Source organism: Eumetopias jubatus, unplaced genomic scaffold (assembly GCF_037043125.1).
Source record: "Eumetopias jubatus isolate StellerSeaLion01/CBP00866 unplaced genomic scaffold, mEumJub1_p1.0 scaffold_13, whole genome shotgun sequence".
Taxonomy (NCBI): domain Eukaryota; kingdom Metazoa; phylum Chordata; class Mammalia; order Carnivora; family Otariidae; genus Eumetopias; species Eumetopias jubatus.
The window spans coordinates 48348637-48373396 of NW_028274819.1; the positions used below are offsets into that span (position 1 = coordinate 48348637).

The 24760-nt window shown below is 41.1% G+C and overlaps 1 protein-coding gene across 2 annotated transcripts; it reads right to left on the reverse strand.

Moving 5' to 3' along the window:
• Positions 1-7601: 7601 nt before the first annotated feature.
• On the reverse strand, positions 7602-24634 carry WEE1 (WEE1 G2 checkpoint kinase). 2 transcript variants are annotated; one of them, XM_088017626.1, is made up of 12 exons: positions 23969-24634; positions 22315-22520; positions 21553-21616; positions 21146-21318; positions 20536-20657; positions 16395-16541; positions 13802-13897; positions 13633-13718; positions 12634-12804; positions 12393-12538; positions 11390-11478; positions 7602-7827 (listed from the first exon to the last, which is right to left on the reverse strand). In XM_088017626.1, exons 1-12 carry the CDS (start codon positions 24542-24544, stop codon positions 7709-7711), a joined length of 1995 nt encoding a protein of 664 aa, XP_087873752.1. In that variant the 5' UTR covers positions 24545-24634; the 3' UTR covers positions 7602-7708. The 2 variants fall into 2 exon arrangements, with proteins under 2 accessions (XP_087873752.1, XP_027972714.1); XM_028116913.2 differs by having other exon boundaries at positions 7709-11478; positions 23969-24631.
• Positions 24635-24760: the final 126 nt, after the last annotated feature.

Here is a 24760-nt window from a genome sequence, read left to right on the forward strand (position 1 = left end):
TGCCTTAACTGAAATTTCACTGAGGACACAGCTTCCCTCGCTGCCATCTTGAGAGATGCTAACTCATTCCCATAGCCCACTTACCATGGGACGAGGAGGAGGGTGGTCAGCATCTTTCCATCCCTCACTGCCTCTCTTGGACCTTCACCTTTCTTGGCACTACCATCTACCTACCTCCCAACATTCACCAGAACTGGGGCCCCTGGTTCTCAGGGTTCCCAAGGGAAATATTGCCATCATCTCGGATGACTTAGTGTTTCTGTGGGTGATAGATTCTACATCTTAATTCTAAAGTCTCCGACTCCCTCATCTTCAACGGCCCTTCTTTCCACTTGGGCCACTTCTCCCCCTTGGCCACACACTGAGCCTTGTCATCATGTAGAAGGGCTACACTCTCTGACAAAATCCCGTTCTCCAAACGTAGCAGTTGACCCAAGTCATGGAGCAGGGTCTAGGTAAGCAGATGCAGTGCATTTGTCTGCATGTTCAGAAGTGAGTTTTGCTTTATAGCAGATATTAAGCTTTCTATGAGAAGAGACTGGGTCACACATAATGCTAAAAACAGATGGACACGCCAGGAAGGTGCCTAGGTTTCTGGGTTTCATATCCTCTCCTGAACTGTGGGATCTCAGAGTCAGGGACCAGCTCTTACATAAGTGACGTTTCCTAGAAAGGCAAACGCTAGCTGTGGTAATGGAGCATTCCAAAAATGGCTAGGGGCAAAACAATCCCAATTGACACAGTTCCTCTGACAGATACAGAGTAATCTGAGGTCTGAGGATGAGCAAAGTTTGTTCTTTTTTTTTTTAAGATTTTTATTTATTTATTTGAGAGAAGAAAGAGAATGAGCTGGGGGGGGCGGGTGGGGAGGAGCAGAGCGAGAGGGAGAAGAAGCAGACTCTCTGCTGAGCAGGGAGCCCGATGTGGGGCTTGATCCCAGGACCCTGAGATCAGGACCTGAGCCAAAGGCAGACACTTAACCAACTGAGCCACCCAGGTGCCCCAAACCAAGTTTTAGATAGCATTAATTTAATCTACCTATTTTGTCATCTGTGTGAGAACTCTTGGTGTGTGATGCAAGAACTAAGAAGGAACCAACTGCTTTAAGAAAGAAATACAGAGAGTGGGGCTTATTGGAAGGATAATTGAGTGTTTCAAGTATCAACTAAACTAGAGGATGGGGAGGAAACCCCAAGTTTGACCTTAGTCAGGTCCAACTGGACCTCAAGATTCAACGTCTGGTTCTCTTCATATTCCAGGTCAATTTTCCTTGCGACAGACTGGACTCCTTGGTGTGGCTGAGTGCCAATAGCTCCCTGGCCTCTCTCACAACCCACCTGTCCCCCAGCAAAGAGGGACTGGCCTTTTCTCTCTTTGCTCTGAGGAGGGAGTCTGGCCTGGCTTGGGTTGGGGGTTGACTCCCATACCACCAATTGTTGGGCTGTGAAGAGATCTTATTAGCAGTCTAGATTCGAGCGTCTGCCACCAGACCAATCAGCTATGCCAAGGGGATAGGGTCACATAGTACAGATCTGGCTGTTAGGCACCTGTCTGAGGTAACAAGGACACTTTCCAGAGCAGAAAGAAGTGTTAGAATGTTGGAATTAGAATTAGAATATTGGAATTGGAATGCAGGCAGCCACCCCTAGTAGGGATTACTAACTACATCATTGCTAAATAAGTGTTTCTTAATCCTTCCCGCAGTCAAACAGCCTGATGGGTGTTGCCCATACTAAGTTTGCCTGTCAAAGCACAAGGGGACAGGGTTATGGTCTCCTTGCTCTATACTCCTCCCTCTTAAGCCCCTTGGCCCCCCCTCCCTCTGCTGTACTTTTAAGGCTTCAGCCCACGGCCTCTCTCCCAAGCTGCCTCAGCCTCCATGCTCAGGGTACCCTCTGTGTTTCCCTCCCTCTCACCGGCGGTCTCTGAGTTGTTCTCTTTGTTAGGCCCAAAGGGAGAGCCTGGACATCCTCCTGAGAAGGAAAAATGCATATAGATATAAATCTGCACGTGCTCCGGTTGCACATATGGAGCCTGGTGGTTGAGGAAGTGATAAGGAAAATCTGTGTCCTAAGATGGCCGACCGAGCCAGTGAGAGAGTCCCAGTCCTTGCCCCGGCTCTTCCGGATTCTTTTCCCTGCTCTGCTTCCTGCGCGCACCAATCCGGGTTCTTCTCCCTGCCCCGCTTCACGCACACGCCAAAAGTGCCAAGTATGCGGAAGTAGAAGTGTATAAATTGCCCCCTTCATGCTCAGGGTTCAGACCTTTGGAGACCACTTTCTTCCGAGCTGTGTGGGATTAAATAAACTTCTTATCATCCAAGGTCCCCGGGTGCCGCTTGGTTCTTCCGCTGGGCGATCCAGTCCAAGTTCTGTAATAGAAGGATTTCCTTCCAAGGCCAGGTGCAGAAGAAAGAGTAAAGGAAGGAGCACGAGTGTTGCAGACTCCCCAAATGGGTCTGGGTCTCTCCCTGGGCGAAACCAAGGTATTCCCTGGTCTCCCAGATGTGAGTCAATGTGTGTGAGCAAGTGTGTGAGCCAGTATGCTACATTAGCTGTACACGGCTGACAACCTGAGAAAGAGCAGATGGGGATTGTGCCAACCCCCTCTCACTTAACTCTGGATCGCTGCCAGGATCCGAGCCTTCTACTGGTGTCTTGCAACAATTTGGTTCTCTGCACTGGCTCTTGTTGCCCCCGAAGATTTTAGCTCTTCTTCACCCTCTGGCCACTTTGGTTAGGATCTTTATCTCTAATTTCAGCCTTTACACAGAAACCCCCAACCCAGCCGACTTGGCAAGCACTCCAGCCAAGCTCACAAAAGCAACAGCATGGAGGCTCATAAGCAGATACACTGCCTTTAGATGGGGGAGGCAGCTAGATGCTTGGTTCCTTCCTGGGCACTGAGGAAGAAGAAAGGAGAGGGAGCTGCCCCTGTCAACCGGGAAGAGATGCTCAGCTCCGAAGCATGGCCCTGCCTGCCACCACCAGCCGCCAGTCCCCAGCAGAGGCTGGGGCTGCTCAGCGTTCAGAGACCAGCAGGTAGGAAGGGGCACGGAGGTGGCAACACCCAAGGCTCAGGCACAAGGGCCCAGACACAGGGAAGACAGCACCAGGAACATGGGGGGACAGGAGGGACAGTGCCCAGAGTTGGCCTGCTGAAGGAGCAGACGGCGGGGCCGATATCGTGGTAGGACCAGATTCTCTGGGCCAAGTGCAGGAGAGGATGGGGCTTGGAAGAGGCCAAAGTTGCCATGGTGATGGAAGCTCTTCTCTCCTTTTCCTCTTAGAACTGTTCCTTGATTGCAAGGCCTAGGACTTCTTACATACTTTTCTTTCATTTGCTCCATTCATCATTATTTTCAACTCTTCTCTGAACAAGAATTGACAGAAATCCATATTTCTCAGCAGTTTATCACAGAACTGACACCTAGAAATGGAAAGCATGAACCTGGCAAAATGGAGTTGGGTTCCTAGTATCACTGTGCAAAACCAGCTTACCTCTCCTCTAACACACACAATGTGCCCTCACCATCCTTGTACCCCATGCAGTTGCACTCTTTGTGCCTTGTTCATGCTAATCCCTCGACCTAGGAAATCCTACTTTATCCACTTTGCAAACTCCTACTCGTCTTTTAGACCTAGATGAAGTGTCGCCTCTCCTGGGAACAGCAATATCCACCCCTTTGTCCACTGGCTTAATTGCTTATCATTTGGTTCCCAAAGAGACCTAGGCGAAGCCTCAAAAAGCACTTACTTTACTGTATGTAGTGAGTTGTTTCTGCCTACTACCTCCATGTAATGGAGGGGGGCACTTTATCTTGTTTGCATTTGTATCTTAATGCCCAGCACCAGCTGCTAATCCCCAGTCCAGTGCAGGTTCTTAAAACATATTTGGTTTTTGGTTTTGTTTTTTGTTTTGTTTTTTTTTTAAATATATATTTTTTTATAGATTTTTATTTACTTATTTGACAGAGAGAGAGAGCGAGAGCAGGAACACAAGCAGGGGGAGTGGGAGAGGGAGAAGCAGGCTTCCCGCCGAGCAGGGAGCCCAATGTGGGACTCGATCCCAGGACCCCTGGGATCATGACCTGAGCCGAAGGCAGATGCTTAATGACTGAGCCACCCAGGCACCCCCTTAAAACATGCTTGATTGAAAAAATGAACCAAAGAATAAAATCAACACAGCGAACATGGGTGCAATTCCGCTCTACTTTTCAATCCCTTCAATGTTGGAGCCAGGAATCTGTTTGTGAAGCACTAAGTCCTCTGCCTTCCCACTACTCCCGCCACTCCTCAGAGTGAAGAGGCTTAAAATAGCACCTTTTTTCAACTTCATATGTCAAATACAAATACGAATTCAAGACTCTTTATTGGCTTTTATCTCCAGCTTCTTCTTTCTTTAAGAATAGCCTCTTTGAGAGAGCAGGAGTGTGTGGTGGACACGCAAACAAACCACATTATCCTCATTGTCCAAATCACGGGGCTGCATAAGTCCCTTTAGCTGTTAGTGGAACCGTGTGATGTCTCATCCTGTTCAGCAGAGGTCAAGTTCTACCAGCAGAGTTCTTTCTGGAACTGCAGTGGTGGTGCTTTGCACAAAGTAGTCATTAGAAAATTTATGTTTTTGGGGCGCCTGGGTGGCTCAGTTCGTTGGGCGTCTACCTTCGGCTTGGGCCGTGGTCCTGGAGTCCCGGGATGGAGTCCCGCATCAGGCTCCCTGCTCAGCGGGGGGTCTGCTTCTCCTTCTGCCCCTCACCCCACTTTCGTGCTCTCTCTCACTCTCTCTCTCTCTCAAATAAATAAATTAAAAAAAGAAAAAGAAGATGTAAGTTCTCACCATATGTAACCAGGAAAATGAGGCAGGCCAGGAGGAGATGCTGGGGAGTCCGCCCCTGTCACACTCTAGTCTTGACACAGCAGAAGGCTCAACAAAGGGATTAACCTAGGAACCTTAGGATCTTTGGCATACATTTCTCAGTCATACAACATCTAGAATATTTATGGCTGCCAGTTTAGAGAAATATGTTGCACCAGTCAAGCTGTTAATTGCAAGTAACGCCTCAGACTCACCTCAAAACAGCTTACTATTTTGCAAAATCGCAAACTCACCTCAAAATAACTTAGGCCAAAAAGAGGAATATACAAAGTTATGGAATCAAACCAAGATGAGCTCCAGGGACTGATACACTGTCAGATCTTGCTTTCCTCCTTTCTCTGTTCTGCTTCTGTGTTGGTTCACTCTCTTCTCCCACAGATAGGCAAGCAGTGGAAAGCTTGGCCAACATAGCAATTGGAGCATCTACAAGGTTCCAGGAAAAACTCCATTTGGCCTAGGCCAGATCATATAAGTGTCCCTGTATTCAAGTGAGTGGTCTCCATTACCAGGAATTTGGGGGAGTACAAGCATGATCACTGGATAAATCTTTTGCCAGTTAGGTGACTTGACAATTTTGTTGACTGCACATTAATAATGGCAGATATCTTTTGTTTTTTTTCAAGATTTTATTTATTTGGGAGAGAGAGAGCATGCAAACATGGGGGGCTTGTGGGTGTGCTGGTGGGGAGGGGAGCCGCAAAAGTGTAAGGAGAGGGAAACAGACTCTGAGCTGAGCCCAGAGCCCCACATGCAGCTCCATCCCAGGACCCCGGGATCATGACCTGAGCCAAAGGCAGTCGCTTAGCCGACTGAGCCAGCCAGGCGCCTCTCATTGTTCAAAATATAGAAAGTTCAGGGATACCAGGCTGGTTCAAGTAGGAAGAGCATGTGATTCTTGATCTCAGGGTTGTGAGTTCAAGCCCCACGCTGGGTGTAGAGATTATGTAAAAATAAACAAAATCTTAAAAAATATAAAATAAAATAAAATATAGAAAGTTTGGAAAGGAAAAAGGAGTGGGAAATACCCCATAATTCCACCACTCAAACGACAGCCATTGTTAGCCTTCTGTTTTGTTTAATGCTTTAAAAAAAAATCCCATTGGGGCGCCTGAGTGGCTCAATTGTTAAGCGTCTGCTTTTGGCTCAGGTCATGATCCCATGTCCTGGGATGGAGCCCCGCATCAGGCTCCCTGCTCGCTGGGAAGCCTGCTTCTCCCTCTCCCACTCCCCCTGCTTGTGTTCCCTCTCTTGCTGTGTCTCTCTCTGTGTCAAATAAATATTAGAAAAAAAAAAATCCCATATATGTAATTTTGCGTCCTGATTCTTTAATATAACATGCATTTCCCCGTGTCATATAACTCCTTAAAACATTGCTTTAAATAGCTATACAGTATACTCTAAAAAACTTTTTAACCACCTCGTTCAGAAGGAAAGAAGGCAGTGGAGTGAGTCAGCATTCTTCCCATACATGTGCTCTGTCCTCAGGCACAGCAGGTCATGGGACTCAATTCCAGCTACAGAAAAGGGGCCATCATACTGGAGTTCCCCTCCCCCACTTCCTGCATTCCTCTAAACACTTACAAACTTTTCTCTTCCCCCCTCATCCTTCCTCTGCTCCAGGCTCAGAGGATTTGCTATGAGTTCGGCTAGTGGTGCACACAGTTCAGGTTTGAATCCCGATACTTTGTAGTGATACAATCTGGGAAATTCCTTTTATTTCTCCAAATACCACATATAAAATGGGGATTTTTTTTCACAGAGCCCTTCTGAAGATTAGATTATATTCTGTATGTAAAACACTTAGCACATACTAAGTGATCAATAAGTGGTAGTGAAAACAGAAAAACCCAGAGTCCCCTCTAGCTCTAGCCCTCTTCTGCCTTGCCCTTCTCTTTCAGCCATATTTTTTTTTTAAAGATTATTTATTTATTTGAGAGAGAGAGCGTGCTCACAAGCAGGGGTGCAGGAGAGGGAGAAGCAGACTCCCAGCCAAGCAGGGAGGCCGATGTGGGACTCGATCCCAGGACCGTGAGATCATGATCTGAGCTGAAGGCAGACACTCAACCGACTGAGCCACCCGGGTACCCCTCAGCCATGTTTCTTGAAAATGATTTTTACATGCTGTCTCTGTTCGCTCATCCCCCATTTTTACCCCAACTCAACGTAATCTGGTCTTTGTTCCCCCCACTAAGACGGCTCACCAAAGATCTCCACTCTAGATGCCTTCATGGAGCTTTGAGTCAACTTCATCTTTTCTGTATATAGTCACACTTCTCTTTCAGACTTCTCTCTTGATTTCCGTGACACTACTCTTCCCAATTTTCCTAATATTCAGACTGCCCCTTCTTAACTCTCCTTTGTTGCCTGCACTCTTTCCATTAACTAGTATTTGTCCTCAACTTTCACGTGTCTGGAAAAAGCAAGGTTCTTTGCCATAACATCTGAGTTGGAATTCTGGCTTTCCTACTCACCAAACTGAGCTCCTAAGTTAACTTACCTCAGCCTCTATAGTCCCATCAGCGAAAAGGGGACCTCTCTCTGGATAATCATCCGAAATGGAGCCATTGTACACTAAACCTGTGCTTCCCATTGGCATTATGCATTGGCAGGCATAAATTGGAATTCCAGGCCTGGAAACCCATTTCATATTTCATATAAAGTATTGTCAGCAATATTTTAAATGCCATAAGAATGTCAAAACTCAAAACAAATTAAGAGGATCTTCAAAATATTTATTAACCATATAAAACTAAACAATATGAACTATGATATAAATGTTCCTTGAGGTATTTTTCTTCATGGGCTGGACTGGCCGAGGTTTCTTAGACTCTTAGTTTAATGAAGTTTGGACAGAACATGCCATCTTTTCCTGGTAAATCTTCCTAGAGCATACATAGATATTTTTCCTTATTCCAGAGACCTTTGAACTGCATTGAAAATTAGGGTCATCTGCCACAAAGAAAAAAAAAGTTCAATGATGTTCAGATGAATGCTTCTCAAAGTTTTTTAAAAGCTAAGCGCTGGGAAAGGGGCAGTTTCAATGATGTCTTACTCCTCCATTTTTATGAAAATCTACCTTGCTGAGCTTCTGAGAAATTTCTAACAATACAACTGGGTTTGCAGGAGACACTTCTAGATCCACTCACTCTGCAATGTCAAATCAGTTTTAGTGATGCTTTTTAGTTATATAAATGCCTCAAAAAACTGAATGAGGCAGTTTCCTCCAAATTCCTAGTTCCAGGCTTCACTTACGATTTTCACAATATCCAAAACACATCCAAAATTCTTTTTTGATCCATCCTCCTTGTTGATTGCTTTAATTGCCCTTCAAAAATTTCACACATAAAAATACCTTAGGGATGCAATCACTTATTTGATCTGTTGGCTAAAGTCAGGGAGATGCTTTGTGGAGATGAACTGGGGAGGAAGAAAACTACTCTAATGTCAGGATGCTGCTGCTTTAAGAATTAGGAGACAGCTGAAAGCAGTACCCCAATCCAGCTGTTAGCAGTATTTTAAATGCCATTATTTCTTGACCTGTGGAACAGAGTGAAAACTAAAGCTTCAGAACTGGCTCTTCAAAAGACATTAGCTCCCTAGTTAAAGGGGGATGCCTTGGATTCGTGGCAAATTAAAGGTTAAGGCAACAATTTCATTTGCAGTCAACTGCAATGTATGATTCCTCCTACCTGCCTGCAGAGTCAATACTTAAAATTTTCCTTCCTTACTAAAGTCAGCTTTTCAAAGCAGTTTTATCAATCTTAGGTCTTTGTCTCAAACAATAACAGGCCCTTGCATTTCAGTTAACTTTTCTGGAAAATTCTTCAATGCTTCCATATTAGCACTTGTAGCTTCCTCCTGATGTTATGCTAATTAAGTTCTCATTCTATTATATAAAAACAAAAACTGTTCCGTGTATAGTGCTCCCAGTGAAATCCCTATCCTCCTGTGTCTGTCCACAGGGATCCTAGTTCAGGCCCTCTTTACTCTTACCCTGAATCAGTACAATGGCTTTGAAATCAGTCTAAATGTAATTCCCTGGATCTACTCACTGCTCTACCACCAGCATCTTCAAAAGCTATGTAATTGTCCTTTGAGCCATCACTCTACCTGCAGAATCCCTCCAACATAGCACTTAATCACATTTTATTGTCATTTTGTTTACATGGGTCTCCTCTATTTTATCCTGAGTACTGAGGGGCAAAGACTGTATCTTACAGGTCTTTGGTCTACTGGTTAGTACATAGAAGGCATTCAAACTAAGTATCCTGTGGTGAATATGAGCCCAACTCTGTCAGCTTTTGGATGGGCTTAAGAATTCCTTCTAAAAAAAGATTTTTTTTCCTACTTAATCTAATATTCTTAAACAATATGTGAAAAATTTACTGCAAATATCAACTTGAAAAATGCCCGTTTTCTTTGAAGCTAGTGCACTAGAAAAATGCACCTCAATGACTTTGACCCTAATGTACACCAATTATACTTTTTAGTTTTGTCTTCAGTGACTACTGAAATGTGTTACCTACTCCAGTCTCAACCCCATCAGTTTTATCTAATTTACCTGTCTGCACTAATTCCTCTCACTCCTCTAAAATGTGCTTTTTAACATGCCATAGGCTTAAAAGCTAAAGTAATTAAGCTTATTAGAAATGTTTATAGTGGGAAGATACAGACCCTAATCAACAGAAATTATGTACCCATGATCAAAAAGCAGAAGGATCTTGCGAAATCCTTTTTGGTTTTTTGGGGTGTTGGGGGGTGGGGAACATCCATTTTTAAACTCTAAGGCCTTTACTGCTTACTCTGGTTCTAATCTATATCAGAAAAAGATGTCACATAGAATTAGCATTTGCACTCTCAACTCTTAAAAAATCCAGCCTAGTTGAGTTACAACCTCACTTTAAAGCTCTTGTGTGACTCAGCTTGTTAGAAAGTTGAGTCATTATACCCACTTAATAATCTAAAGCTATTTTAAACTACATTATCCTACATTTCTAGCAAATCAAATGCATAATATGCAACGTGATGTACAAATATTAATAGTGACAAAAAACATTTATGGTTGATGGACAAATTTTTCTCCAGCCACAAAATGTAACTGATGTAGCCTATAAGCTCATCATTAAATACTGTTTCATATTCTATTGAAAAATGTGGCCTCTTTTAGTACTTTATATACATTATACTCTAAATGTTAAAATGTAGTGATACTAGAGATAAAATGGTAGAAAACAAGGCATCACAAAGATTTAGACAATTAAGGTAAGCTCAGAGTGACTTTTAATATGCCAATCAATGTTAATAAAACACAAGTCAAACAGACAAGTGCAAACATGCTGTAAACCAAAATTAATAGGAAAACAAACAATAGACAAATTCTGTGGTTTTTTTCTTTTGCAATGTCTGGTTAGCCAGTATTATTAGTCAAATGGCTTATCATTGATAAAATATATTTTGTGAAAAGCTTGGAATAGTCAGAAGTCATTCTGGCATTTCAAACAGCTATGTACACTATCACCAAGATTAGTTTATATACACAAATATTGAAGAGAAACCGGGCAAAACATTTAAAAACAGACTAACAATACAATCAAGTACAAAACTTGGGTAGAGGAAGGGAACATTTTTAAAAAGAGTCAGGGAAGGGCATTATCAGGAAAAATTACAAAACCAGTAATAATTATACTACATTAATACAGCAATCCAAAAGGGAAAAAAAAGGTGCATTACTCCAATGCACTAGCTTCAAAGTTCAAAGAAAAAAAGGCAAATAGCTGCTTGTCATCAAGAGCAGCTATATATTTCACATAATTGTTTTCCAAAAAAGCCTATTAACAACAATGATTGTTTAATGCTACAATTTTACAGCAAAGACAAAACTAAAATAGCAGCAAATTCACAAGGCAATACTTCCACAGAATTATCATTCCATGGTTCATGCAATGCCTACAAAGTGCTCCCAGTTGGATATACAAGTATAATTCACAATTTAAAAAAAAGAAATATAAGATTGACACACAGGTACATTGAAGGCTGAGTAGTACTGAGTCTCTTAGCATTTCCCTTTTCAAAGGGAGAATATGTTTGCAATAAAGCCCTTGAGTCCCTTTTACAGGTCACTACAAGGCACGACACCTTTTATTACAATGCAACAGCAAACTATAAGCAGCACACCACCACAGTGGTTAACCCTAGAAAGTCTGGTGTAACATCCAACAGTGACTGACATCCTACAGAAGACAGACTAGTAAGACTAGATGAAAGCCTGATATAGCACTGGTCAAAATACAGCTTTCAACTGTAATTCACAAATAAAAGTCCTAAAAGGTATGTCAGTAAAACTACTGACACCGATTGAGAAAGTAATTGCAAGCTGGATTCTAGCAGTGATTTCAACCTAGCTTCCTCTTGTCACAGTTTTTTGTGGGAGGTGGGAAATGAGTAGTTCAGTATATGGTAAGGCTGACAGAGCGGTTCATTTTCTTTCCAATAAGTCGAGATGTTCTATTACTCTGGGTGGTGGACCTAGTGGTCATCCGATCAGTGAAGAGTGCTCTTTCCTCAGCTGCAGCTTTTGCCATCTGAGCTTTCTTGAGTTCTCTAAGAACATAAAAATAGGAAACAAGACTTTTCACCTATTGTATTAATCCTAGGAAGGGATCCTAAGAGGCCAAACACAAACTATGTATCAGCTGGGAGATCTTAGCATGCCATCATTATTCTAAAATACAATTGAGGAAAAAAAATTATAGTATGAAACTTTAGCTTGTGCTCAAACAACTTAAATTTATGAAATGATTTTATTTTGTGCTCTCAGAATTAAAACATCATATACACTTGGACCCAAGTAATAAAGATGCTAGTAATGACTTTGAATTGTAATACAAAATAGTTTCAAACAGAACTCTAATTCGTATTGTGAAAATATCTTTACATAATAGAGATGAAAGGAAACTTCTACTTCCTATTTGAATGAACTACGATGGCTATCAAACTTGTGGCAAATAAACCTTTTGTATTTCAAGTCAGTTTTATTAGGTTAAAATCAGCAGTAAAGCAAATAAGTTAGAATTATCATTCCAATCAATTTTCTGAAAAGTCAAAGGTCATTCAGACAAAATAGGAGACTCATCCACTAATGTAATTGATGTTAATTTAATCCTTCCATAAAAAATAAACAGAATGAAGGAAACTTAATTTATGGTGAGAGTTTAAGGGGGAAAGAAAAGCCTGTACAGGCTCACTTAGCTTTTGCTATAATTTAGGGATTGGGGATTAATACCACTTGCAAATACATGCTAGTCTTAAAAATTTTTAAGTCCATAATTTAAAAGTTTAGGAACAATACCAAGTAATAGGTCACAAATAACTAATTTAAGGCAGAAATCCCCAAGTTTTAACCATATAACATACCAAACCACTACAGCCTTCACTGACAGAAAACCTAAATCATCACTCATTAAAATTTAAGAATGAAAATAAGAAAGTTAAAACATTCCAAAAAACTCACTTACTTCTGCAAAAGTGAATTTTTGAATTTTTCAGCATTCAGTTCTATTCGTAATTGTTCTGCACTTTTTCTAGAAGCAGACAGCAATACTGAATGCTTTACCAGTGCCATTGCTGAAGGTCTCCTCTCTGGATCTGGATGAATCATAACCTCAGAAAGAGAAGTAAGATTAAGGTAAAGATATGCATTTTAATAAAATATAAAACCATGTCAATAAAAAGTGCTTATATACAAAAAATGCTCACTTTTAGCAACTCTGTAAACTCTTGGGAAAGCACTTGGGGAATCCGGGGTAATCTACCCTGTCTGATTTCATGCCATTGGTCTCCATTTCTGGGAAGAGGTTCAGCACCAGCAGCACATACCACCGTGAGGGCAAGGGCAAAAATATCCGCTTTTGGTAGATGGGTATAGTTCTGTAAAATTAAAAAAAAAAAATTTTAAGGGACTATAAAGATGGCCAAAATAAGTGATGACTTAGGTGAGAAACAAGACTAGATTAAAATATCCAATGTTACATTTAACCATTAAAACCTATTCAGAGACTAAGTTAAACTTGAGGAGCTTTTTAAAATCACAAACACATACATACTCTGGGAGGGGAGTGGTAAATACATTTCTAAAAGTAAATGCCTTCTCTTTTTCACTAGTCCAATTCAACTCTCAGAATAAACTCCCGTCCTGGAGCATTCATATGAATACAGGAAACATGCATACATTGACAAGTTACAAATACATGTACACATATAAAAAGAACAATGGGATCGCGCAATTTATTTGTTCTACTTGTTCTACTTTCATTCTAAACTCTTATCAAGAAATATTTTGTCACACTTTTTCAAACAGTACTATTAACTATATGCTGTAATTTATTTAATCGTTCCTCTATTGCTAAACATTTATACTGTTCTCAATTTATTTGTATATGAACATTTCTGTAGGCAAGACTCCTAGAAATGGAAATTCTGGGTCAAAGGGTACAGGATTTTAAAACGTTGATAGATACAAACGTTGATCTCCTAAAAGACTATGCCATTTTACAGTTCCACCAGTAGTTTATGAGAATTTCTTTTACAGCTCCATCATTGTTGAATACTATAAATCTTTGCCTTTACTCAATTTTGCTAGATTAAATATCCCCAGCTGATGGTTTAGGCTTTATCATTTTACTAGTCATTAGCTTAAAATTTTAATATGTTTGCATTGTTATAAAGCAAATTGCATTATTAAAGGAAAAAAACTACCTCCTGCAAAACTTCATTTGCAAGAAAACGGCTATCACCCTCTTCAACTTGTGGACTAGAGATCCTTGTTACATGTCCAAGATCACCTGTAAGTATTAAAAAAAATAGAGTCAAGAGTTAAACAGCCTCCTACTTTTAAGGCAATAATCTGGTTATCTTTCTTTCTTACCTATTTTAAACATAACTTTGTTGGATGCCCAGTCATCTTCATCTCCTTCTTCAGAGGCAGCATTTGGGATTGAGGTTCGAGATATGAAAATATTACCTGTCAAACAGTTATTTATGTCAGCTGCACTAACAATTAATGGTGTAACCAAAATTCATAACAAGGCCGTACATCAGAATCATCCCAAAAGCTTTCAAATGTATAGATTTTCATATGTTCTACCCCAAAATCAAATGAGAATAAGAATCTCAGGGGACAGGAAATGGGGTTGTATTTTCTGGCCTACTACTGATCTCTGAACACTTGGAAACCACTTCATTAGACCCTTGTCATCCACACATTGATCTTTGGTTTTAACTACATAGAAATACAAAAAAGGCAATAATGTACTAATCTGTGGTGCTTCTAAATCATAAATTTTAATCTAATACTATGGGCTGCTATGAAAAGTACAAGTAATGTAACTTTTGAGTTTGGCTGTATCTACATCCCAGTGTGGCTTTGTGGTTCATCTCTGCTGTACACATACTTTTCTTCTTCAAATTCAGGTAAGTTCATGATTAACGTTAAGTTTCAGTGACAGATTTCATTTTAATAGTTTTACCAATGTAATACTGAGTTTATAAATGTTACATTCAATCAAGTCATCTTTCCAATTTCACTTTATTTATAGGATAATTTATTTTTCTATGTTATTTATAAATTTGAAATTTTAGGGCGCCTAGGTGGCTGTCATTAAGCGCCTGCCTTTGGCTCAGGTCGTGATCCCAGGGTCCTGGGATGGAGCCCCGCATTGGGCTCTCTGCTCAGCGGGAAGCCTGCTTCTCCCTCTCCCACTCCCCCTGCTGTGTTCCCTCTCTCGCTGTGTCTCTGTCAAATAAATAAAAAAAAAAATCTTAAAAAAAAAATTTGAAATTTTAAAACTTCATTTGCCTTAATATTTTCAACTTTTATACTTATAAGAGTCTACTATGTTTGACACTTAAAACAGAGATGAATGAGTATAGGCAAACCTTACTAATTCCTATTTACTGCCATTAGTCCAAATATTATTTTTCCCCTTTCGGAAAATAAAAATTTTAGTGAGTTATTAGCATACAGGTAAGAAATTCTTCACATAACTTATAAGATTAAAGTAAGTTGTGTAAAATGACTTAAATTCTCATGAATCACACATTTCCACAGACAAAAGCAAAACAAAACAAAAAACCTTCACTAAATTCAACTTAGAAACACCTAGCCTAAAATTCATACTTGAATTCATCAACCTGTTAGTTTTAACTTCCAATTTATAGGAAACAGGGGAGAAAGGGAGTAAGATAAATGATGCAAGAGAGCAACCAGTCAAATCCAGAAGGACATCCTACAAGACAAAGTCCTTATTAGTATTATTTTTTTAAGGTAGAGGAAGGGTAAAACCTGAAGAGAAAAAAAAAAAAAGAATAAAAGTAGATGGTATGCATGGTCCTGAAAATGGATACTAGTTTGGAAAAGTAAACCAAAAGAATGTGGTCACCTGGGAAAAATTTTAATATGATCCAGCTAGTAGAATAGATAAAAATTTACTGAAACATAAAGGTAGGGGCCCCTGGGTGGCTCCGTTGGTTATGCGACTGCCTTCAGCTCAGGTCATGATCCCAGAGTGCTGGGATTGAGTCCCACATCGGGCTCCCAGCTCAGCAGGTAGCCTGCTTCTCCCTCTGACCCTCTCCCCTCTCATGCTGTTTCTCTCTCTCTCTCTCAAATAAATAAATAAAATCTAAAAAAAAAAAAGGTAGAGTTGACTTATAAAAAGTTTTAAAATACTGTGTACATTATGAGGTTATTTTAATAAAACGAGAGAGATTTGCACTAAGATGTTACTGCAGCATTCACTTGCACCCTTTTTTAATACAAGATAATCATACTGCAGGATGCCTTCGTGACTCAGTGGGTTAAGCATCTGCCTTTGGCTCAGGTCATGAACCCAGGGTCCTGGGATTGAGTCCCACATTGGGCTCTTTGCTCAGCAGGGAGCCTGCTTCTCCCTCTGCTGCTCCCCCTGCTTGTGTTCTCTCTCTCTGACAAATAAAAATCTTAAAAATATATATTGTTTAAAAAAAAAAGGTAATCATACTGCATGTGCCATTTGTTTTCTGAATAATGCAGTAACACTTTCTGAATAGTGCAGTAACACATGGTATTATAGGCTAGAAATACCACGTTACATAGCATTTACGTTTCCAAAAACGTGTTCACATATCTCATTTTTTCTAACAACCCTGTTAGCAGTACCAGCATTATTTTGTAATTATGATTCTATAACCTAGAAGAGAGGGGCTTTAAACAACAGGTTCTTAGTCTCCCCATCAGAGTCCCACTTCATGACTATGTGGTTTCCATAAGATGGAGCAAATTTTTCCAACTTTTAATAAAAATGAATTGTCTCAAGTATTTTGGAATAACAAGAGGTGAATGGAAATCATAAAACAATATAAACATGTGGCTCAAAGGTCTTTTAAAACTAACAATGAAAAAACAGAGTAAGATGTTTTAATGAAATCATTTATTCTCTATAACACTAAAGAACACAGGTCAGAGAATTTGTAATACTTACTAGGCTTTATATCCATATGAACCAAAGACATTGAATGAATATACCTCAAGCCCCGGCCAACTTGCAAAAGGAGATCCTTCAACTCTGCTTCTGTAAAGTAACTCATGCTTCTATAGTTTTCACTTATGGCATCAGCTAAACTTCCACCTAACAAACATGGGAAAAATTAGCAATTTCCTCTTCATGAGGTCTTATTTCTTTTCCCTCCATCTTTACTGAGTGGCCACAAACTCAACAAAGAAAGTAGCATTTTATACGACCTATTCTCTCTTTCCTGCTTGTGAAATTTAAATTTTATTTATTCTTTCGGTAAGTACTATACTCACATGCGGACAAAATATAAAGTCTATTTCATCCATATACCCCAGCATCCTACCTGGTTCTTTTTCCCAGAATAAACCAATGTTATTGGTTTCTTATATATTTTTTCCAACTCCTTTTCACAGAAATGATAACATATTTTCATTATCTTGAGAATCATTCTTTACTAACATACAAAGACTACCTTGTTCTCTCGTGTCTCTACAGAATTCCATTGTATTATTGAATGGTAATGCATTAGCCAATCTCCTAATTGATGAACATTTTAAAATAATTTCCAAGCCTTTGCTACTATATACTATAGTCTAAGGAATAACTTTGTACATTGGCCATTTCACACACATTTAACATATCTCATAGAAACAAACTGCTGGTTTAAAGGGTTATACCGGGGCGCCTGGGTGGCACTTGATTGAGAGTCTGACTCTTGGTTTCGGCTCAGCTCATGATCTTGGGGTCATGGAATTGAGCCCTCCCTCGGGCTAGCACTCAGTGTGGAGTCTGCTTGTCTCTCTCACTCTGTTCCTCTCAGCACCCTGCCCTCATGCTCATGCACACACTCTAATAAATAAATAAAATTGTTTTTTAAAAAATAGAGTATGTTCAGTCACAGAACAGTACTAATATGTGGCTCAAGTATGTGTGTGAAATACTATCTTATATATAGAATATATTTTTATAGCTGAGAGGAACATTTCTCTATTTATTCTTCTACAAAACAGCTTAGGGTTTGTATTCACACCATTGGTGCCAAACCTTCATTGCCTATGAAAATTCACATAAAAGAAGTAACAGTGTATTCGGTTTCTGATTTCAAAATGGCTGGTTCTCAAACACTGCTAGCATGTGCCTTATGTGAATCTGAGGCTTTGGAAGACAAATCTGGGGCAATTTTACTTACACTTACACACACACACACAGAGCTCCCCATAGAGAAGGCTGTATCAATTTATACTCCCATCATTAATGTATGAGAATAACTTTTCCCACACCCTCGACAGCAGTCTATAAATTTTATAGGTAAAAACCAGTGTTTTAGTAGTTTTAACTTATACTACTTTTACTATGAATGAGAATAAAACCTGCTTTTATAGGAGCAGTCAAACCAACCAGCTCATTTGTTTATACTTTAAAAAACTTCGTAAGTTTATACTTCATAAGTTTTATTTAAAACACTGTAAGTTTATAACTTATCTCAGGAAAAGAAGAGTTATGTAAAACAAAACAAAAATCAAAAACCAAAACAAACCACTTCTGTTTAAAGCTTAGTTAGGAATAATTAAATCAGAGCCAGGGTAATAAAATCAGGAAGGTATATTGATATATATTAGTCAGGAAAGGAAGTCCTACAATTTGAATAAGACTAGGTAGTAAAATGTTCAATGTGTTTTAAAAATAAAAATAAATCACACACCTCAATATTTTAGACTTAGGTATGTTCTCCATATTTGTACAGATCTTGAACTGCAGGAAAAAGAGGGCTCTAGAAGGGAGGTCAATAAACGGGCTTCAAGTCCTAGTCCAAGTTTAATAAGCATTTTAGTGGATCTACCAACTATAGCTAGGCCAGTTCCTTCTATTTCACTGCTGAAAGGCAAAGAGAAGTGAGAAGAGCAAGACACTCATCTGATATTTCATGTTCTCTTCCCCTATCCATCAACATTTTTCCACACTTGTTTACCGGGGTAAAAATTTCAATCTATCACCAAACCAAGACAAAAGGCTTAAAATGCAAATGACTGGTTTGAGATAATAAGGAAACTTAAGTCACGATAAAGGACGTAAGTTAATCACCATGTATAAATGAAATAATAGAATCATTTCCCTGTGAAACTGGGGAAAAGGATCTGAAGATCAGGCCTATTATTAGGACATTCAAAGCTTCATGTGGAGAGAAGAATGGTAGAAAAGGAAATGGAAGAGCTCATGAATGTATCTAGATAGCCTCATTTCCTTTCATCTAACAGAACAGACAACTATTCTAAGAGGCAACCCTGTTTCACACAGGTCTATTTATTTTTTAAAGATCTGTATATTCTTTAAGTGTTTTACACTGTTCCAAAATAATAAACTGTTTCAAAATATTATTTTATAATCTAACTGTATTACAAGACAGGGTTTTGTTTTATTTTTTTAGGACAAGGTCTTTATAATCTGAGAGGGTAGCAAGTCAACTCACTCCTCCCTACCCCCCAGGCCCAAAGTTTTCTCAAAATCATCTGAATTATACAACCACATATTTATTTGGTTGATTATTAGAAATGTGTGATCCCTGAAGTACTACCGAAATACTTGTTAAGAGGACCAGCCATATCAACAAGGTGAAAGGGAGAAAGAAACTGGAAGATGGCATCTAGCAAACATTGAGTGGAAAAGACATGGTCAAATTGTCCTATATTGGGGCGCCTGGGTGGCTCAGTTGTTGGGCGTCTACCTTTGGCTCAGGTCATGGTCCCAGGGTCCTGGGATCGAGCCCCACATCGGCTCCCTGCTCCGCGGGAAGCCTGCTTCTCCCTCTCCCACTCCCCTGGCTTGTGTTCCCTCTCTCGCTGTCTATCTGTCAAATAAATAATAAAATCTTAAAAAATAAAAATGTCCTATATGAAGTGCAGTAACTGAAAAATGAAGGTTAAGAAACAGAAGAAACAGATTAGACCACAAGGTCACAAGAGGTAGCTACATAAATATTCTGATATGAATAAACATTTCAGGAGATGTGTGAAACAAATTAGCAGCAATGCAGTATACTGAGCACTTAGTTCTTTCAAGTACAGAGATTAATATAATGACAACTCAACAAAAAGTAGGTGTGAGAAATGGATCTTTTACCTCTTTTTTGTTCAATGTTTTTAAATACTGAAAACCTGAATCCACTACCTACACGACTTATTTATTCACAAGCTATGAGAAGGCTGGTCTTGTTGAAAGAAATGAGAATCAAAAAAAATAACACACAAATCCTTGCTATCACCTCCCAACTGCTCACTAAATTCTAAATTCTCTAATACTCACAGAAGATATACAGAAATGGAAACCCAGCATATATAAAGATTTACCTATTTAATAATAGGTATTTATAAGAACCAGAATTGAGACCAGGGTTTTGATAAAGGTTTAATGAAGAAGGGGGGAACCAAGTTGGTCCTTGAGGAACTTTTTGAAATTGAAAGCTCTCCAGAGGTCCAAAGTTGAACCTCTACACATGCTTGTTTTGTTGGTTTTGGGGGGAAATGAGGGAGAGAGGCACAGTTTAGAGAACTAAAAGCATAACTTAATAGAAAAGTGTGAGTGGATTCCAGTGGTAAACTAGGTTGGAAAAATGGGAATGGGGCAAGATTACTGAATACTTTGAACAAATGGCTGAAGTTAGAACAATGGAGAGTCACTGTCACTTTATGAGTAACCAGTTATCAGCTTTAACAGCATAAAAAATGAAATGGAAAGGGAAGGCTAAATGCATTGAACCTACATTATGAACTACCATACACCACATACACTATGCTGCGTGCTATGGATACCAAAATATACATGGCAAGACCACTGTCCTCGCATGATCAGTTTGACTAATAGGCACACTACTATGCACAATTCTACTACCGAAGTAAAAAGGACAAGGTTTTCAATCTTTACTTAATATCCAGGTAAGCAATGAACTTAAAACTCATGTTAAGCTTCTTGAATTTGTAAGAGCTATGCTCTCTTTGTATTTATAAGATATAAGAGAGACACAGAATTAGAGCAGGATTTCAGATAAAAACTATTTCCTCAGTGTTCATTTTTTTGAGTCACAAGTTTGTAAGAGAACCAACACATTACTCACCATTACAATATTCATTCTGTATAAGCATATGATCATCTTCTGCCCATGCAGAGAAATATCGAACTACATGAGAATGCTGTCCAAGCACTGCATGAGCATATACTTCCCTCAAAGCGTTCTGCCTAGGATAAATTGAGATTGACAGAATGGTAAGTCATTTTTATCCAAGCCTAACTTGAACTAATTTATCTGAAACTTCGTAAGAGAAACTTGACTTCTGTTATCTATCCTTATGCTGAAGGATAACTTTCTTAAGAGAAAGGGAGTTAAGACTCTGTACCAGATTTTTCTAAAGGCTTCCATTAAAGAAGAATGTTAGTTACAAAGAAGGAAGCTTGCTGGCCCTAGGACTCAGGAAAAATGAAACCCCATTTTACTGTGAATTCATGGATGCTACCAAAAAAAAGAAATTTAAGTTAGGTTCCAAAATAAGACTACTCATAATTTTACCAAATCCAGTAAGAATTAATGGCACAAAATGAAAAGGATCTGATTAAATTATTACAGCTTCTCAAAAGTAAGAGAATTTCAGTGCTTGATTATGTAAAACCTTAATGTTTGCAACACCATAGGGAATAAAAGAGCAAAAGACAAAATTTTTAATACATACTCATCGACAGAGCCAGCCAATGGCTTTTTTGATCGCTTAATGGCATAAATGCATCCATCCAGCCTCTTCACACACTTAAACACAGAACCAAATTCTCCAGAGCCAATTTTCTCTAGCTCATGAAATTCTGTTGTATATCGTGACTTCATATTGCTTTCAGTAATTGTAATTCTCTGTAATAAAAAAGTGTATCCATATTTATAATACAAAGATATGAAAATGATTTTTTGCTATGATGATAGCCCTATGTGGGAAATTTAAAAATGATTTTTTTGCTATGATGCTAGCACTATGTGTGAAATTTAAAAATCATATCTTATGTTTTAATGGATATTTAACATATATATATATGGTAACTTGTTAAGACGTAGAAAATGAAATTTCAGAAACAATGAAAAATTATTTACTTTAGCAGGTCTTGTTTCATCTTCGAACTCATAATCACTGGCTTCCATGTCTTCACCACAAGAACTGAAAAATATTATGTATTTTTCCATCAACAGATCTGACAGACACATCAACTAGAGATCCAAAACTTTATCTGATAGGTGTACAGTGAAATTGCATTTTAATGAATAAAAACAGACAAGAAAGGGCGCCTGGGTGGCTCAGTTAAACATCTGCCTTCAGCTCGGGTCATGATCCCAAGGTCCTGGGATTCAGTCCCGTGTCCAGCTCCCTGCTCAGTGCGGAGGGAGTCTGATTCTCCTTCTGCCCCTCCCCCCGCTTGTGTGATCTCTCTCGTGCCACGCAAAAATAAGTTAAAAAAAAAAAAACAGGTAAGAAAGCACTTAATTTTATAATCACGAGATATAGCTCAGCTGAAGAAAGTGCTGTCCCTGCTGAAATATGCTTATTAACTACAAGCCAACACCACCACACATATCAAAATTAAAGTCTTTCTAAATCAACTCTCTCTGCCTGCCTCATTTTTGACACCAGCAGATTTCCTACAAGCTATCTAGTCTTTTTATTCCTTCCTTTTTCACAACACTACTTTTCTACAGCTGATTACTTTCCACCTACCTCTCCTGCGAAGTGGGTGCTAGCAACAGAAAAATTTCAGAGCATAAACTTCCATGTCATTCAGATGAAATTAAATTTTGATAAGTACCACAAACCAATCTTGAGTGGCTGGGGACCAAACTGTGGAGTACTAAATAACTTACTCATTCCAATGTGTTCGCTTTCTTCTACGACATTGTCCTGAGGAATGAAGTAACACAGAATCTGGGGTAAAAGGATTAATATTCACTTGAGGAGTCTGTCGCATGTCAAATTCCCTTCTTCCTGATTTTTCTGTATCCATGAATAGAGAACCACCTCGGAGTTTAACAGAGCTGGAATCGATTCCTCGAGCTTTGGAGAGCAAACTCTAGGACAGGAAAAATAAAATTTTTAGTATCCAAGTCCTATAGACAGCCTTCTCAACCCAACCTTCAACAAGCCTTTCACAGGTCTGATAGTGTAGATCAAAGCAACACACAAGCCTCTGTCACATCTCCAGCAAAACAGTGGTTCACTACAGCAGTCTGAAAGGTGGATACCCACCACCTTTTCTGAAAAAGATAGCCACATAAAATAGGTCTCTGACCCTAAAAAGAGTAGGAATGCAGACTAAAATTAAGTTTATTCTAGAGTCCAGAAGTTAACAAAACCTTTCATTCCATCTAAAAATAGAAAGCAGTCAGGGAGCCCCATAAAAGCTCCCTTCCCCCCATCCAAATAGGGCTTTGAAAACCACCTCCGGCGGACTCCTCCCCTCACTTCCAGAGGGATCATGCCTTGGGCAAGTCCCTAATAAACAGTAACGCTCAAAAAACACATCTTCGTGAGGTTTACGACCAATGGCACTGAAAGGGACTCAAAAAGATACATTTTCCGTATTAGTTTTATAAACGCGATACTTGCCTCAATTTCGTGACGGGTGTTTTTAAAATCTGCTGCTACATCTTAAGTTCCAGAAGTAGTAATCTGCATACTCACTTGCTACTCAACAAACAGGTGCTGAACACCTCCTTCATTGTGCTATGTTATCAGCAATATGAAAGCACAAGGGTCCAAGAAACCCCACCAATGCGGGCTTTTAACAGTTGGATATCCCTAATCGTTACACGTAGGCTGACCACACATGGGCACTGCAAACCGAAGGGTGTAAACAAACGCTTACCCAATAAATAGCATGTACAGACAGTAGCTTTACTCTGAGTTAATGAGTGTTTAAGACTGGAAACGCCTGGAAGGCCAGCCTTTTCTCGCAAGTCGAAGCGCAGTCCCCCTCCATACCTCAAACTTAACCCCTTAAGGCCCTATAACACGAAACGATAAGCGCATGAAATTTTTTTTTAACCGAACTCCTCTGCGTGCGCCGCCCAAATTACAGGGCCCATCACTGCATTTAAAAGGCACCATATGGCTGCGGGGCTCAGGAGTGTCAGGTGGCCGGGCCAGCACCACTCCAAGCATCCTTCCAAACCACGTTATCAGTGCCACACTCCGGGCTGACACAGTCGGGAAGGCCCCGACTCGACGGGCGTGAAACCATCAGCCACCTGGACGGCGCCGATCAGCCCCTTTGAAAGATGAAGAAGTTCCAGAAGAGGCCCATTGTTCAGTTACATAATCTTAACGGACAACTTCTGGGCAGGGCCAAAAAGAGGGGCTGCCAACTTTTTGTTGCGGCTCCGGGGAACGAGTGGGGGTGCGGCCGGGCGGTTATGTAACCGAACCCGGGCAGCGCCGCGCTCGGCTCCCGGCGCCGCGGCCTTTTTAAAAGGCTGGGCTGGCGCGGGCTCGGGGCGCCCGGGCCCCCAGTCCTCTCACCTTGGGCGTGTGCGGCGTGTCGAAGAGCCGTAGCTTGCGAAAGGTCTTGTGCGGCGGGGTGCCTGGGTGGTCCGGCAGCGGCGAGCAAGGGCCCTCGCCAGCCCGGCGCGCCCCGCAGCGGCGCGGGGACGCATCCCCAGCGCCGCCGCAGCGCACCGGCGAGAACGAGCTGCCCAGGAAGTAGGCGGCTGCCGGCGACTTGACCGGTGACGAGGAGCCGAAACCCTCCTCCTCCCACGAATCGCCCTCGGCCCCGCCGCCCGGCGCATCGGCGCCGGGACAGGCGCCCCGCAGCAACATGTCCTCCTCCAGCTCCCCGGGGCTGCCGGGGGCCGGGCCGGGCGAGCGGCGGTGCTCGGGCCCGGGCTCTGTGGGGCTACGCGCAGGCGGCAGCGGCGAGTCGGGCTCTTGAAAAGCCGAGTCCTCCCCCGTGCTGTGGCCGCTGCCCTCCTCCTCTTCCTCCTCCTCCTCCTCCTCACAGTCGCTGCACGGCGAGAAGATCAGCTTCTGCCTCAAAGTGCAGGAAGCCCCAGGACGGCGGGGCGGCGGCGGCTGCTGCCGGCTCAAGAAGCTCATCGCGCCCCTGGGGCCGGGGCCGAGGACCGGAGAGCCGGAGTCCGCGGAGTCCAGGACGCGGACGGCCCAGGGGGCGGGTCCGCCACGTGCGACTGGGCGCGCCTGGTCGCCGCGGCGGCGGACCCGCGCGGTGGCGGGCTGCGGCCCTGGAGCGCTAGGGGCTGCGGGCAGCGGCGGCGGCGGCGGTGGCGGCGGCGGCGGCGGCGGTGGCGGCGG